The sequence below is a fragment of the Lontra canadensis genome, unplaced genomic scaffold, assembly GCF_010015895.1.
Source record: "Lontra canadensis isolate GAN:19392208 unplaced genomic scaffold, GSC_riverotter_1.0 scaffold15, whole genome shotgun sequence".
Classification (NCBI taxonomy): Eukaryota; Metazoa; Chordata; class Mammalia; order Carnivora; family Mustelidae; genus Lontra; species Lontra canadensis.
Window position 1 is genome coordinate 17,143,168 of NW_022631009.1, and position 17,540 is coordinate 17,160,707.

A 17,540-nucleotide genomic window follows, 5' to 3' on the forward strand; every position below is an offset into this window, starting at 1 on the left:
AGACGAACTTGGGGAAGCCCAACCAACCCAGTCAGGCAAGCCCTATAAGCAGCAGAGTTCTCTTGCTGGTCTGGAAGAAAAACAGCCATGTCGTAAGAGGAGGTGCCACATAGCACCTGGGAGCGACCTCTAGGAGGTAAAAGCAGTTCTCAGCTGACAGCAAGAAAACAAGGTTTTTAACAACCCAGCTGCAAGGAACTGGATTCTTCAAACAAACACGTGAGTTGAGAAGAGAATCCTGAGTGTCAGATGAGATAACTAAGCCAATACCTTGATTTCAGCCTGGTGACTCCATAAGCAGAAGACTCAACTAACCTGTACCTATACCCTTGGCGCACAGAAACCATGAGATTAATAAATTTATGTTGTCTAAGTCTACTAAATTAGTTATGCAGTCAACAGAAAGCTAGTACACAAAACTAGGTCTCCTCTTCCAATTCAGTGGAACTATTTTTGTCTCCCCTGGTGGAAGCATTCCCTTCTTGGATACCAAGATCTCTAAACCAGCAGTTCAAAGTTGCCAGGACAGAAAGCAAAAAGTATACAAAAGTCTACAAAAAAAGCAAAATGGTATAATAGAGAAGCCACTCTCACTCCCACCGCTTATATTCTGGTTACAGGAGAGATGACAGCTTATGATTTCTGATCCAAGCACACACTGCATCCTATAAGGCAAAACCCTATTCTTCTAGGATGTTGTCTACCAACTGGTACCATAATGAGTCCTCGGTAAGCCATTTCACCTTTCCTTTAGACTAGCCACTCTCAAATGACGGGGTAAGTAGTAAGACCAGTTAATTCCATGGGGTGAGCCCCGTTGTTGCACTTCTCTGTCGTAAAATGAGGTTTCAGGATCTGAAGCAGTGCCGAGTAGAATGCCATGACAGTGGGGTCCATGCATAGGAGTGCTGGCAGAAGTATTATTGGCACGGTGGGGGTGGGGGGTAATCTATATCCAGAATATATGTCTATTTCCATGAGAATGAATCTTTGCCCCTCCGTGGTAGAAGAGGTCCCCTAGGTGTTTGGCTTGTCCTCTCAGGGAATGGTGCCAATGTTACATGTTCAGTAACACTAGCCCAGCCAGCCTTTTAAGGAAACTCCATGTTGTTGAAGAGCCTCCATCCTTGCCACCAGGGTCTCTTTGTTCATGGCTCCATTGAACTAGCCCTGGCGTGGCTGGGGAAAGGAGCTGACATCAACAGTGTAATATTTTGTCCATCTCACTATTAAAAGCCTGCTCTGCAGTGGATGTTCTTTGGTAGGCATTCACGTGGGACCCAGATATCTTCACAGTCTGTGCCAATTTAAAGAGGTCTGAACTAATGTTCTCGTCCCCAGCCAACATGTCCTTAATCCCAGTCCCATTTCTCAAAAATATTACCCATCTTGGTTAACTTCTCTTTTCAACATTATTTCATCCAGCCTCCTTTTCACCCACCTTTCCTTTCCAGATTATTCTGAAGCAAATCCCAGACAACATATCACTTTACCTTAAATATTGCAGTACCTCTAAAAGATAAACATTATTCAAAAATAACCACAATATGGGGCATCGGCTTGGATCAGTCAGTGGAGCATATGACTCTTGATCCCGGGTTTGTGAATCCGAGCCCCATGTTGGGTGTAGAGATTACTTAAAAATAAAATATCTTTTTTTTTAAGATTTTATTTATTTGACAGATGGTAGAGGCAAGAGAAGTAGCAAGTAGGCAGAGAAACAGGCAGAGAGAGAGGAGGAAGCAGGCTCCCCACTGAGCAGACAGCCCGATGCGGGGCTCAATCCCAGGACACTGGGATCATGACCCGAGCCACCCAAGTGCCCCAAAAATAAAATATCTTTTAAAAATATTTTATTTATTTATTTGAGATAGCGAATGAGAGAGATCGAGAGAGACAGCACAAGTGGGGAAGGGGGCAGAGGGAGAGGGTGAAGCAGGCTCACCGCTGAACAGGGAGCCCTATGTGGGGGGTTTGATCTTAGGACCCCAGGGTTATAACCTGAGCCAAAGACAGATGCTTAACTCACCGAGCCACCCAGGTGCCCCTTAAAAATAAAATCTTAAAAAAAAAAAAAAAAAAAAAAAAAACTTAGGGCGCCTGGGTTGCTCAGTGGGTTAAAGCCTCTGCCTTTGGCTCAGGTTGTGGTCCCAGGATCCTGGGATCGAGCCCCCCTGGGATAGAGCCCCGCATCAGGCTCTCTGCTCAGTGGAGAGACTGCTTCCTCCTCTCTTCTGCCTGCCTCTCTGCCTGCTTGTGATTTGTCAAATAGATAAATTAAAAAAAAAAAAAAAAAAAAGAGGTACATAGTCTGTTCCCTCCCTTTTTGGAAAGCTATCAGTCATTGACAGTCATTGCTAGATCCCTTAATTTGTGAGGGGTTGAAAATTTGTTATTCTAATTCCATCACTCCTCATTTGTTATCTATACCAATACACACTACAAAGTACACACACACTTCCATAAGGAGAAATTTCCCTTCACCCAAAATATGGTTCATATTGAGAAAGCAGAATAAATGCTTTTTTTTTTTTTTCTATTTACCAATTTTCAAAGTAACAGGTTGGTTTGCTGGTATCCTCCAAGTTGACCAATGAATTTTATGTTAATATCATTATGAACTCCTGCATTAAAACATATTTGATGTGTTACAAACCATTGCAGTTATTAAGTTTATTGACGCTTACATTGTACTGTCTTTGCCAGAGGGAACCAATTCAAGTTGGCTCTTGGATCCTTTTCGGTTATCTTTCATAGCTGCCTTGTTTTCCAGTATGCCAAGACGTTCCAGACTCACATTGTATGTTTCCTGCCCCAGAGCTGAAATCACATCTTTCTTCAAGGAGACTTAGTTCCTTTTAGAAGGAAATGGAATGTGGAGATCATATTACTCGATGGGTCATCATTTCTAAGCCTTTTCTAGGTCATTGTTTGCAGGCCAAAAACTAGGAGACTTTGTTGTTATTGTTTTATAGGCTCATTTAAGGTAAAGTACTTTAGGAGTTTATACGGATACTCCCAGTTGAAGTCTAGGATTCACTTAACTTTGTCAGTCTGACACCTGCCCTTCCTTCCTCATGAATTCTTTCTGATTACCTTGGCCAGAAGTAACAAAACATCCCTTGAATTGTACCACCCCTCCAACAACTTTTCTGTCAATCAACATATTGATCTTCGATTTATTGTTATTTTTGTATATATCTTATCCTCCCTACCAAATGGTAAACAATTTAAGGACAGAATTCCTCTTTTTATTCTTTGTTAAAAGTAACAGCTTTTTATTCTTTGTTAAAGATAAAATTCCTAAAGTGCTAATGTATTTCTTGACATGTAAATACCTCTTTTTTCTTGATATTCTTCAAAATATGAAACAGTACTATGCATGCACTAAAATTTTAAATATGATCGTTAAATGACCCCAACTTTTCAGAAAGAAAGTACTAAGAATGCTAATTTTAGTGGCAGTTAGGTTAACATATTGAAGTTGTTTGAAATAAGTTTTATTTCACAGATATAAAACAGTTCTGAACATTTACAACTTGTACAAAGACTGATATGGTAGCCTTCCTGTTTCAAAAAATACTATCCTAAGAGACCAGGAAAAGTTAAAGACCACAATGACATTCCAAATTACAGGTTCAGGGAATGGGGACTATGAAGAAGGTATTCTAATCAACTACAAAATCCTGAAACCATTTCTGATGGAAGGAAAATGAATAATACTGGATTTTCCAAACAGTGTGAGATCACACTTTGGTCTGAAATACGTTTATCTTTGTTTCTTCTTCAGTTGTATACATAAAAATGATATAAAAATGCCACTAAAATGAACCCTTTAAAGGTTTAATTAAAAAAAGAGGTAGGGAATGAAAATTAGAGGATTTATTTGGGCAGTTCTTCAATAATGATGCGAGAAACTGAATTCCATCCCGTGGAGGCATCCCCTTTCGGGTAATCCGAACAGGTCCCGACCCAGATGGCAACATCCACTAGTCCAGCTCCGATTCCTTCACAGAGCCCTTCCACTGCAGAACAGAGAGGAAAGTTACACCCTTCTTTAGAACAAAAAGCAAAAATCTTCATCTAAATGTTATTACTCTAGCAAGGTAGCTAACAAATCTACTGAACGCACAGTGAATTAAAAATTCTAACACTTAATAAGGACTTCATGAAGATAAGTTCTCTCCTCCTTACCACATAAGTATTTTTTAAAAAAATGTATACCTATCCATCCGATGATATAAGCTGAACAGGCAGTTTTCTCACAGGTTTCAGCCATAAAACCAGAATCTGTTTAGTTACCGGAAGTTACTGTTCAGGTGACCAGAAACAAAAAAAAAGCAGTTTCTTTAACTAAACTGAAGAAGCCCACACTTTTGAAAGCCATGACTTTTGGGGGCGCCTGGATGGCTCAGTGGGTTAAGCCTCTGCCTTCAGCTCGGGTCGTGATCCCAGGGTCCTGGGATCAAGCCCAGCAGGGAGCCTGCTTCCCGCCTCTCTCTCTGCCTGCCTCTCTGGCTACTTATGATCTCTCTCTGTAGAATAAATAAATAAAGTCTTAAAAAAAAAAAAAAAGAAAGCTATGACTTTTTATTTGATATGCAGGACTTTTTGATATGCAAGCCTTTTCCAACACTTACCTATACACTTGGTGCATAGAAGGACTTTTGTAACATTAAAAGAAATGCTAGCATAATCATTATACCAGCCCTTCAGTCTGGGAATCCCATTTTACGTAGAATTTCCTCACAGTGAACAAACCAAACACCCTGCTTTTCCTCAGTGTTCTTATGCTTTATTAATACAACTTTTCTTAGGGTCTCTGGACTTCCACATACAAATGTACAACTTGCATTCCATCTTACCAAGGTCCTTCTATATTTAAAAAAAAAAAAATCCCTCAATGGTCATTTTAAGAAACAAAAAGATATGTGTCTGTGTAAGGGGGAAAAGGAACCCAAGGTTGCCAGATTGTTTCAGAAAATGAGTCCTGACGTAGAAGTAGTGAGGGATGCCACCATGTAACCAGTCAGGTTTCCCATTTGGTAGGTTAGTACGTTCCAACTGAGCCTCAGGGATGTAGGTCTGAAGCAATCTTCTTCCTTGAGCTCACACCTCAGTGAATCTAAGGTAAGTCCCTCAGAATCCAGGGATTTGACTGTGGTTCGGGCCCCTTTCAAAGCTGGGAGAACAAAGCAGTGTGATCACAGTCCCGCTTAATCTAGGGCCACACTGGGTGAAAATGTCCAGAAATACTCATGTTCTCCCAAGGTCGGCACACCCATGGCCTAGAAACTTGTTCACCACACGTACAGGACGTAAGACAAACTTGAGTCTACCCCTAGTCTCACATGAGGAGGGTCAATTGGTCACTTCATGGTTTTGAACCTGTGAAATAATGTTTTTAGAATGAATGAGCATATGTACTGGGATAAGGTAGTATTGCAACTTAATAAGCACCCGAAATATGTTGGATTAGGGGCTTCTAGACCTATTCCCCTCCTAGCCCCAGGTAATAAGGTGACATTTAAATGTTTTTCAAACTCCCATGGGCATATCCAAGGCTTTAAGTCATCCTCGATGTGCTAAGTGTATCTCCTTTCTCTCAGGAAAGAGTATCTGTGCGCAAGGGAAAGTGATTTCATTACGGAGGTAAACTTCTACCGTCTTAATACAAAAACTGTTATAAATACCAAATTATTTCTGACATTCCACCCAAGTGATCACACCAAATAACTTCCACACCGTGGTTGGGAACTGCTATGTTAAATAATTTATAAAACATATGCATGTATAGGTCACAGTTCCTGAGCCTAAAGGCTTAAATTATAGCAAGATATTAACACAAACACCTTAAAGGTAATACAATAGAAAGTTAGTTGCTTATCCCAACTACACATATCCCATACCTACTATGTAGTATATAATATCTAGCATATATACATATACTATGTCCATGTATATATTATATATATACTATGTATATATACTAAACATATATCACTTCCTAATCAAATTCTGATTTTCTATCTAGGTTTTTCTTATTGCAGGGAATAAGATAAGCACCCATCTGTGCTTCTCAGATGGAAAACCATATCCTTTCCAGCACAGGTATCTAAGAACTTGGTGATGAAACTTTTTAACTTGATCAAAGAGAGGGCTGGGGAGACAAGAGGGCAGGCAAGGAGCTGGTTTCTGCTTGCCGGAACACTGATTGTACTGTCCTGCCTAACACACTTTATTTCCCTGGACCTTTTCTATGTGCCAAGAGAGGGGGTTCAAATATCTTCTTTGTATCTCAAGGATAGTGCGGGGATTTGAGGAAGAATGCAGAAGGGATGGCCATGATTTCTTAGGAATAAATGTGCTATGTTAATTTTTGGGTTCAGTATCTGACTTGGGTCCCCAAAGCATGCTGAAATAGAACTGCTTCTGATTGATAGGGAGGGACCTCTTCTCTTCCCTCTGTCATTGTTACGTACAAGGTTAGTGAGACATCCCTGCAAGACATGAGGGGAATGAAGCCAGTGATATATACATCTTGTGATTCTCCCAGCGTGGACCGTCACAGTGTGCTATCCCACTGCAACTCAAGAAACCGAAATGGCTGGCAGTCAAATACAGTGGTGTGTCTTGAGTGATAACATTAACAGAAACCTCCCTCCCCCTCTCTTTCTTGGTATCTTCCAAACTTTCTTTAATGAACCTTAAAATCAAATAAAACAAACTAATAATGTTTTTTTTTCTTATAGCTTAATGACCACTGGTTTAAATGATTGTCCTTTCTCTTACACTAGGCAGAAACAAAGATATAAAGAGAACTATAGAAATGTTCTCTTTACAAATTCAGCAGACAATATCTATCCTTTTAAAGGACAAGGCAGAGAAATGATCACCTTACCAAGTGGACCTCAACCCGGGATGAGCATTAGAAATTCCAGTACCTTGGCTGCATCTAGCCCCATGAAGTCAGACTCCTCAGAAGGGTGGGACCCAGGTGTGGGGATTTAAGTGCCCTAGTTGAACCTCATGTGCAGCCAGAGTTGGAAACCACTGCTCTGTGGTATTATGGGCTGTTTTGCCATTTCATCTAATTCAGTGATTTTCAACTTTGGGGGTCTTTTAAGAAATATAGTCTTATCTCCAGAGATTCTGACTCAGTTGGTCAGAGGCAGGACCTAGGCATCTGCATATTTTTTTTAAAGATCTATTTCAGGGAATTCTGAAATGTAACCGGATGAAGAGTTAGGTGCTGAAAACTTGCTATTGGTCTCTTTATCACAGGCTGGTGAGCTAACATGATAGCGGGTTCCAAACCAGTCTTCTGACTCTAAAGACATCAGGCACACCCTGCAGTCGCTATTTTACATACCAGAAGAAGTACGATGAATATTAATTGTTGAATTGAGTTCAGGGCTTCCTTGGTCCAAATAAATGATGGCTTCGATGGGAAGAGGTCCAGAACATTCAGCTCCATTGAACGTGAAATACCAACGCTGACAGCATGCACTTCTGCATTTTAACCGAAGGGAGCCACTGAACAAAACTCTCAGAGCGCTGTTTGAGCGCATTTTTGTGAATGTACACTCCTATCACAAACACAGATATAGGGTGTAATTAGCATTTTCAATTTCCATTTACAAGATGCTTTCAAGTTGTAGTGTGACCGTTACTCCACTTTCCTTTTCCTCAAACTACATTTTAAAAAGCTTAACTTTTACAGAAGGAGAGAGAGAAAAGACTCCGATATTAGGAACTCTAAGAAAATCAAATTATGGCATTCTTAGAATTCTTCACGCCACTGAAGGGATCTTTTAGTTTTACTCAAAACAGCTGGTCTTCAGTATTTTAAGCCAAACCAGTCTATATATCTACTTTACTTTTTTCACTCCAAAACTACTTCCTGGGCCCTACGTGCTGGGCTTTACAGTTACCACAGTAAATGAAACAGAATCTACCCTCATGGTCCTTACATTCTAGACTATATATTTATTCTTAACCGGTCTCTTTTTGACCAATAGCAAACAGTATCAGGGATAAAGCATAGGTAGAGGTTTTAGTCTTTACCTATAATGACACAATTAGAAGACCCCGGTTTTTTTTTTCTCTAATGGCTCTTTGCAAAATTCATCTCTCTACTGGCTCATGGTCTACTATCTTTTACTTTCAGAAAGCACCGAAACTCATTCTGACCGCTCCTAAAAGAAACTTAAAAACACATTAATAATTCAGAGTCGTTTTAGAGAGAACGCAGCAACTTCTGATAAACTAGAAATAAGTAACCAGTCTGTCAATGTCAGGTGTTTAAAGAAGCAGGTAACATTCTGACACATTTTAACAAAATGCTTTTTAAGAAGTCACATAGGAAAACAAAGCCTGCGGTAATACTAGTACACAAAAAAATCAAATCAGGGCGGTCTCACGCAATTTCATAGTTAATCAAGCAGACAGTAAAGAGCTGAGATGAGGTCCATCTCACAGTTTTGTGAAAGTAAAATCTCTTCTACTTGCATTTGCCTGGTGGTAGGAGTGGTTAATATCAAGGAATAACGTAATGCTGAATAATAATAATATATACACGGAACCATCTACAACTGGTCCAACAAAAGAAGAAAGAGGCTTAGGAATAGCCCCAGCTTCTTCAGTTCTGTGCCATCCCAGTCACCTCGCCAGTTGCTTTCGAAGCAAACACTAATTAAAGTGACTGAATCATTAATCAAAATGTTGCAGAAAAATTTTAAATGCTCACTGTAGTACATCTCTGGACCATTCCACTTTTCTTAAGCTTAGCAATTTTAAGCTACACGGGCTACCCAGAATGACAAATACCAACACACTTTCCACTTGGAGGTAATTCCTATCACATGGTTAATTTCTTGGAAATTTCTTCCCACCCTTATGCCTGGGACCACAGCAGAATTTCTTACACTAATTCAAAGTTAAGTTCACTTTTAAACAAGACTAGAAAGTTGCTTACTGTCCAACACAGATACTTATGCTCTCCTTTTTTGTTTGCATTTTTTAAAAAGGAGTAAGTTATTTTAGATATTATTAGGGTTAAAATAACATGGTGATTTATCTTAGAAATACCTTTATAAAACTAACTCTGAAATGTTATCTTTTTTATTCATTAATTCTAACTTAGCTACAGGGTCCCTACTCCTTAATTTTGTAAAAAGTCTTTCAGCAAAAATAAAATAAAATCTTCAATTCATACTCAACTGAGACAACTCAAAGGCTTTTCTTCAACTTTAAAATAATTCAGGCTTTACTTACCGCAATTTTCCCAAGATCTATGCCATAATTGAGCGAACTCCATGAACATTGCTTGTAGTTCGGTGTCCAGGACTCCTCAAAGCTTTCCCTCAAGCATTCGCCCTTTTCTCCTTTGAATCCATCCCGACCTGGGATCCCAGGGGTACCAGGAATGCCATTGGCCCCAGGGTTTCCATCTCGCCCAGGCACCCCTGCTGGTCCTTGTAAGCACATTCCATTATACTACAATAGACAAAGGAAAAGGGGAAAACCCCTCACTGCTCAAGATTCAAAAACTTAATGATTAGAACTGCATTTTTTTAAAGATTTATTTTATTTATTTTAGGGGGAGAGAGAGAAAGCAAGGGGAAGGGCAGAGAGAGAGGGAGACAAGCAGACTCCCTGCTGATCATGGAGCCTAACACATGACTCCACTCAGGCTCAGCTGGGGACTACACTGGGGGTTCATTGGGGAGGGGGCTCAATCTGAGATCATGACAGGAGCTGAAACCAAGAGTTGGTCGCTTAACCAAGTGAGCCACCTCGGGACCCCTAGACTTGTATTTATTTGGAGCCCTTGGAGTCAAGAAGCCTTTCATACCACTTGCTCATGTTCTAGATGAGTTATTATAGAGAATTGATTTTAAAGTTATTTCTAAAATACTGAGATTTCTTTCCATTGCACAGACTGCTCACACACACAGAGAGAGAAATCAAAGAAGACAAAATGTTTTCATTTGCCTGCTTTTTTCCTATTGCTTATTAAAAGCATACATAATTCTTAAATTGCTGTATACCAGGGTGAACATAATTAGATATACTGCTTTTTTCTTCTAACCCTGTATGTTGTAAAGGACTATAGAGTATCATAACGATACTTTTAAACATTTTATGCAAACATTGCACTATTTGGAGATGCTTAGGTTATTTCTATTTTTTCTATCATTAGTATTATTGTAATGAAAATCTTCACCCATATAGCGATGTCTTTTGAATTATTTCCTTAAGACATAGTCCTAGGGATATATTTATCAAAAAATCTTAGCTAAGAATTCTCTTACACCAGCAATATCTTTGAATTGGATTGCACATCTCTTGCTTCTCTATATTTTTATGTGAAGGAAGTGGCCTCCAACCTCACTTCTCTTCAGGAGCTAATGGCCTGGTCACAGGTGACCACTGGCCTTCAATAGGGGGCAATAATCTGTCAAACCTCTTAAGTGCCCAGATTCTCTCTGGTCTTGGTGGGCAGGCAGCAAGAGTATCAAGTAGAAATTAAGAGCATAGATTTTCTGGATTTTAATTTGTTTATCAGCTATGTGAGATAAGGCAACTTGCTCAACATTTCAGTGCCTGTTCCTTTACCTGTAAAAGAGGGAAAATGATGAAGATTCTTATGTGGTAGGATTCATGTGAGATTTAAGTGAGATCTTATATGAAACTGTGCTTAGAACAGCGCGGGGCACACAGTGAACACTGCCCATGTCGGCCATGATGATTCTTAACTATTCTCCCAAGACCATGTGAGGCCATGACCCTGGGTAAGTGTGTCTACTCCCTTGGGTGGAGGCTACCAGCGTCTAGACCCAGGAAAGACAGCATTAGGAAACCTGTCGGCCAGCTCACACACAGAAACCATGCACACCAATACAGTGGAATAACTAGTAAAGGTAACATTTTATCTCTAATTCCCTTGTCTATTCCGGAATGGGTCCAACCCCAAATGCAATTGACTTAAGTTTTGACTTTAACATTCCCCTATTGATATAACTTGTACTATCATTCTGTATAATGATACTGTCCAATGAGAACAAAAAAATCCAAGATTCCTTATATATTAAAGTTACTTCTGGACTTAGACATGGTCATATTATAAAATCCAGTGATGCTGGTGACTGGGAAGGATGCGCATATATATAAGGTTTCCCAATCAATTTCTTGTTACATCACCAATTTCATTTGTGTTTTGATAAATGATTTTTGTCATGACTTTGGCCACTACCATTTTCCTGGTGTAAAAAAAGGCGCTATTTATTTATTTATTTATTTATTGCCAAAGAAATAGTAAGAAAAGTATTTAACAAAATTGCAAATGTATTTAGCAAAATTTGAAGACAAATTAAAGTATAAAATACGCTAAAGCAGTTTGGTTTATTCTAGTTTACTTTTCATTTTAGTAATCTCACTCGCTTTCACTAACAGATACATGTTTAGACATAGCTTTCAAGTGGGAAGGGAGAAACAACAAAACGTCTGATTTTTTTCATTATTATTCCCCCTGAGACAAGATGATACACAAAGTTTTATTTTTCTGTATATCACTAGTTCTCAATCACGGACGATTTTGTCCCCCAGGGTGTACTTAGCAAATATCTGGGGGCATTTTTGGTTGTCACAACTTGGGAGGGGAAGGTATTACTGGCATCTAATGTGGATAGGGACCACAGGTGCTGCTAAACCTCATACAACGGGCAGGACAGTCTCCACAACAAAGAATTATCTAGCCCCAAATGTCAGTAGTGCCAAGGTTGAGAATGTTTATTCAGATTTTTATCTAAAAATTGCATTTCAATGACCACAGAATTTTACTGAATTTGGTTCCACGCATATTATATCAGTCTTTCACTTTAAAAATGCTAACCTAGGGGCACCTGGGTGGCTCAGTGGGATAAGCCTCTGCCTTCGGCTCAGGTCATGATCTCAGGGTCCTGGGATCTAGCCCCGCATCAGGCTCTCTGCTCAGCAGGAAGCCTGCTTTTCCCTCTCTCTCTGCCTACTTGTGATCTCACTCTCTCTGTCAAATAAATTAACAAAATAAAAATAAGAATAAAAATGCTAACTTAGCACAGGCTTAGTACTAGGTGGGTGTTCTATGAATGTCCGTAGAATGAACCCCTGTTTCTTCCACTGGCCACCAGGGGGCAGAGCGTGCTGGAAGCTTGAAAGGAACGCTTTGAAAACTCCTGTACAGAGAAGTTGCTTTATAGCATCTGTTGAAACCTTCTCAAGGACCACATGAACATTTTTTTTTTTCTCCAGCAAAACCAATCCAATCTACAGGATGCACCTGAGCTTGGCTGCACAACAAGCTTTTCCAAGCTGGGCGAGAGTTGTGGGAAACCACAGGTACTGCAAATCCGTGGAGGAAAAGAAAAAATTGCTAGCTTTATGGAGCAAAGGGGTATTTTGTGTATCATAATTACGAATCCATAAAATGCAAACTGCACATGAACCCCAGCCATTTGGTACAGTTTTAGACAATTTGGACACTTAAAATAGAACTGTAGCCCTGAACACATTGTCTGCTTTGTGGGGCAAAATTACATAGCACATCACCAAAATGTGCAGTGTGCAATGGCAGGAATTTTTTTCCAGAGCTTTTGAATCTGGCATAGAACTAGCTGCCAGGGAGTTTGGTTTATTAGCTCAGTTTCTAATGGCAGCTTAACAAACTCGAAACTTTTTTTTTTTTTTTAATCAAAACAATGCCCTCCTCCCCTTAGGTCCTGCAATGCTTGTGATATTTGTCTGCAACTAAGATTGGCCTAAGGACTGAAGTTTATTATGTGCCAAGGAATATGGTAGTTGTGAAAGGACAGCTCTTGACACAGAACGGAGGATTGCTCTGCCCTCCATTGGGTTTGTTGATTTTGGAGGGAAGGAGCTTTAAGCAAACAGACCTTCCCATAGATTAGCCCTCAGAAAGCACTTGAGGTATTTATCTGCTCTTCTGAGAACTGTCTTCTTCCTTAGCTCCACTGTGATGCTCCTGTTGGGTGGCCACAGGCTGAGGACCCAGGGTGTCTGGAAGGATGGTCTGTCCATCTGTCTATAAACAGAACAGTGAAATGGGTCCTGGGAGGGTTAGTGCAGGGTCTTTTCATTTTCCCCTTCTGGCCTTAATCCCTCGGACCATTCCTGTCCTGGGCTGTGGTCGTCCGACAAAGTAAATTGCAGTCCACATTCCCTAGGAAGATGACCCAACATGACTCATAGGGTTCAAGTTACAAAGAGTTGGACGGATGCTCTGTGAGGGTTGTTATTCTCTCCTGCAGGCAGACGTGGCCACCAGCCCCAACAGAGGACACATCTCAGGGCTCTGGCCCAGGCCCACCCAGGGGATCAGCTCCAGGGTCTCCTAGACAGCTCCCAGACCCACCTTCTAACCTACTGGAGCTCCTCATTCGCCTCTCATTGCCGCACTAACCCTCTCCGTCTTCCCAGGGTGTTGGGGGGGGCGCGGGAGGGGGGATGACGGCTCTCAGAGGCCAGAAATTATTGGGCCACTCCCTGTATTCTGGGGCGTCCCACCCGACCCACGTCGCATCTCCGCTCCACCATTTGTTTCTCCACGTCCCCACCGCTCGCCTCGCCCAGGTCCTACCTTACACGTGGACTCAGACAAAGCGGGACAGCCAGACGCACGCACGACCACAGGCGCAGCCGTACAGACCACCCCCCACCCCACCAGACCGACCGCGTCCTCCCCCTGCGGCCCGCGGCTCTGTCCCCGCCGCCGGACTCACCAGGTCCACCACCTCCCTCTGCCGCAGCAGCGCCTTTTGCTTCCCCTTCGGGAGCTCGGAGGCGCTCGACGGCGCCCGCAGCTGCAGCAGCAAGAGCAGCAGGAGCCCGAGGAGCCGCTGCGCGGAGACGGCGGCGGGGCCGTGGGGGCGCATGGCGCGCGGCGGCCCCGGGACGCGCGGAGCAGGAGCAGGAGCAGGAGGCGGCGCGGAGCCCGGACGTGACCAGAGTCTGGCCCCGCCGCGCTGCGAGGCCGCCGCAGGCTGCATCAATGCCCCTTTCACCCGCGCGCCTCCCTCCCTCTCTCCCTCCCGCCCCTCTGGACGCCGGAGTTTCCATCCAGTAATAGGCGAGAACCCCCACCCCGAGCCCGACACTGGGCGGGCGGACAGCCGGGCCCGCCCCCTCCGGCGCCGCCGCCGGGACCCTTGCGGAGAAGCCGCGTGCGGAGTCAGGGGGAGGGGCGGGGTGGCGGCGGTGGGAGGCCACAGGTGGAGGCTTCGCGGCGGGAGTGGAGCTAGCACCGCCTAAATGAACATGGAGAGGCACGTGCCTTTGCTGGGGTCCAGGAACCGCCTCCAGGCAAGCTATTTTTCCGAGATGGCATTTGGGGGCGCAGCAGGGGTAAGGGAGGAACCATAGGTATCATAGGATTCTCCCAGGGGCCCGTGACCCAAGTGATAAGAACCGATGTTCCATAAACCAAAGAGCAGACTCGCAAATACATAGAACAAACTGGTGGTTGCCTAAGGGGAGGGGGGGTGAGATAGATAAAGGGGATTAGGAGATACAAACTTCGGGTTATGAAATAAATCAAGGAGGTGGAAAGTACAGCATAGGAAATATAGGGGATACTATTGTAATAACTTTGTATGGTGACAGATGGTGATTATACTTATTGTGAGCACTGAGTAACGTACAGAGTTGTCGAAGCCATATGTTGTGCACCAGAAACTAATATAACATTGTATGTTAATTATACTTCAACAATTTTTTTTAAAATACATTAAAAATTTTAGTAGGGAAGGAAAAAAATGAAACAAGATGGGATCGGGAGGGGAGATAAACCATAAGAGACTCTTAATCTCACAAAACAAACTGAGGGTTGCAGGGGGAGGGAGAGGGTGGTTGGGTTATGGACTTTGGGGAAGGCATGTGCTATGGTGAGTGCTGTGAAGTGTGTAAACCTGGTGATTCACAGACCTGTACCCCTGGGGCTAATAATACAGTCTATGTTAATAAAAAATTAAAAAAAAAAAACATTCAAAATTTTTAAAGAACTGATGTTTCCTAAGCGCTAACACTCACTAAGCACCAGGAACCACACAAAGTCTTTTATACATCCTCTCTGTCTTCTGGGCAATCCTATGGGGGTTTATACCTTCTCTATTTGCCCCGTTCACAGATGAGGAAACTGAGGTTCAGAGAGATTAAGCAACACCAAGTTTCTCTTTAGAGACCCATCCAGTTTCCTGGAAGTTATAGTAGACCCAACTGATGGATATTAGAGAAGAGGAACAGTCTGGCAGGGGAGCATGCCAGAGCATTTGGAGGAATGCTCCCTCCCCGGTCACTACCTAACTATAAGTAAATTTCATCCCTGTTTGTCAGAAGCAGCAAAAATCCAATGGGTTCTAAAGCCAGGACGGGCCACCTAATTTGCAGGGCTCAGTGCAAAATGAAAATGCAGGGCCCTTTGTTAATAAAAAATGAAGAATTTCAGGATAGTATTAACAGAACTATACACCAAGCATGGGATTCTTTTAAGCATAGCTACACAGGTCACTCACCCATGAAACAGCCCTGTGTAAAGCAGAACAAGGTCCCAGCCTGTGCCTTTATGTGGCAAAGCACTGTGGTGACAGCAATCTACAGGCTGGAGAGGAGGGGAGGGCAACCCCCAGAGAGTATCCAAGCACAACTCCCGAGGCTGTTACCCCCTAGGGACTTTGAATGGTCCTTCTCCTTGTAAATTTGGGGTCCAGATTGGAGTTTCAGCAAACAGCTAATCCTGTATGAACATCCATGCTTTTTTTTTTTCCGTTTCTTTTGCCTTAAAAAAAAAAAACAACTTTTTAAGCTGAAGTATAGTTGATACACAATGTTGCGTTAATTTCAGGTGTACAACAGAATGATTCAAGGACTATGCGTTATGCTATGCTCACCGCAAATGTAGCTACCATCTGACTCCCTAACATCAATACATTTTAAAACTATACATTCACAAATTATACTGTAAGATATATTAACTAGATATCATTATTTATATTTCAAAGGTAATTTATAATAATGTATAAGTGTCTTACACATACCCTGTCTCTCTGGTCCTAAAATGACCACAGATCTATTCCCACTGTGGGTTTGATGAACTTCTCTGTCTCTGTGCTTACTTCTATATACCTTTGTGTTTGCAAAGTCATTTTTTCCTACGACCTCTAGAATTTACTATTTCAGTCCAGTTGAGTTTTCTTGTTCTAAAACTTAGGTCCATTCTACTATTATAGAGTTAAGTTCTAGTTAGAGATTAAGGACTAGTTTAGTGTCTTAGATGTTATTTCCAGAGTGACCTTTCCCAAAGATTTCCAAATGTTTCGCATATTTCCTGTTCAGATATTTTACTTCTTCTATTGGACTATTCATGTACTTCTTATCTATCATAAAAACTACTTTAAGGTTGACATCTTTAAAACATTTGGTCTTCCCATTAGGGACATAATATATCTCCCCAGTTTTCCAAACCCTCTTTTATGCAGGATTTTCTTTACATATTTCTTATTGTGGCTATGATGTATTTTGCGGCGATTGCCAGTAGAATCTGTGCACACGACCCACAGACTGTATTATTTTTCTATTACTGTGTAACATTACCACAAACTCAGTGATGTAACACAACACAAATTTATTACCTGCCAGTTTTGTGGGTCAGGAGTCCAGCTCAGATTAGTGTTACATGAAGCTGAAATCAAGGAGTCAGCCAGGCGAGTCCTCATCAGGAAGCCTGACTAGGGAAAGATGCACTTCTAGTCCTCCTTACATTGTTGATAGAATTCATTTCCTTGTGGTTTATAGGACTAAGTTCCCTGCTTTTTGGCTGTTTGCTGTCTGGGGACCATTCGCAGCTACCAGAGGCCACTCTCATGTGGCCCCTTCCATAGGTCCTCCCAGTAACCCTTTGAATCTGTGGCGGGAAGGGTGTAGTACCTTTTTAAGTTTAAGTCAGGCGCATCCAGGATAAGTCAATGTCAACTGATTAGGGAACCTAAATACACCTGCAAAATCCCTTCTGTCATATAATATAACATTATCATGGCAGTGACATCCAACAGCTTCACAGTTTTGCTCATACTCAAGGGGAGGGTTTATTCACCACAGGGCAGAAATCTTAGGGAGCTGTCTTAGAAATCTGTCTACCCCATGCATCAATGGGCTTTAGCTCGGAGCTTTTGATTGTCATCACTTGTTTCCTTATAGGGTAAAAAGGGATGTTTTATAACGTAAAAAGTTCTGGCAGGTGGCAGGAAGATCAAGATGGTCAGTAAAAATATTGTAATCACACTAGTAGTAGGAGTCAGTCCACGGAATTCTGCATTTCCCTTGCAGGAAAGCAAGCACGGGAAGTCCTCCACTTTTAAATTGTTAGGCATTTGCATTATCTCTCAGTCGCCCTTGTTTGCCAAGTGCTTCTCCCATGCATCACTTGATAATGAACATTTCCAAGTATCACGTAATCATAGCTCGCCAGTCAAAATTCCCTTTCGGCA

At 41.9% G+C, this 17,540-nt stretch overlaps 1 protein-coding gene across 1 annotated transcript; it reads right to left on the reverse strand.

Moving 5' to 3' along the window:
* Positions 1-3,478: 3,478 nt before the first annotated feature.
* Positions 3,479-14,076, reverse strand: CTHRC1 (collagen triple helix repeat containing 1). The gene is made up of 4 exons (XM_032858547.1): positions 13,782-14,076; positions 9,277-9,498; positions 7,373-7,589; positions 3,479-4,025 (listed from the first exon to the last, which is right to left on the reverse strand). Exons 1-4 carry the CDS (start codon positions 14,046-14,048, stop codon positions 3,883-3,885), a joined length of 849 nt encoding a protein of 282 aa, XP_032714438.1. The 5' UTR covers positions 14,049-14,076; the 3' UTR covers positions 3,479-3,882.
* Between the last annotated feature and the right edge of the window lie 3,464 nt (positions 14,077-17,540).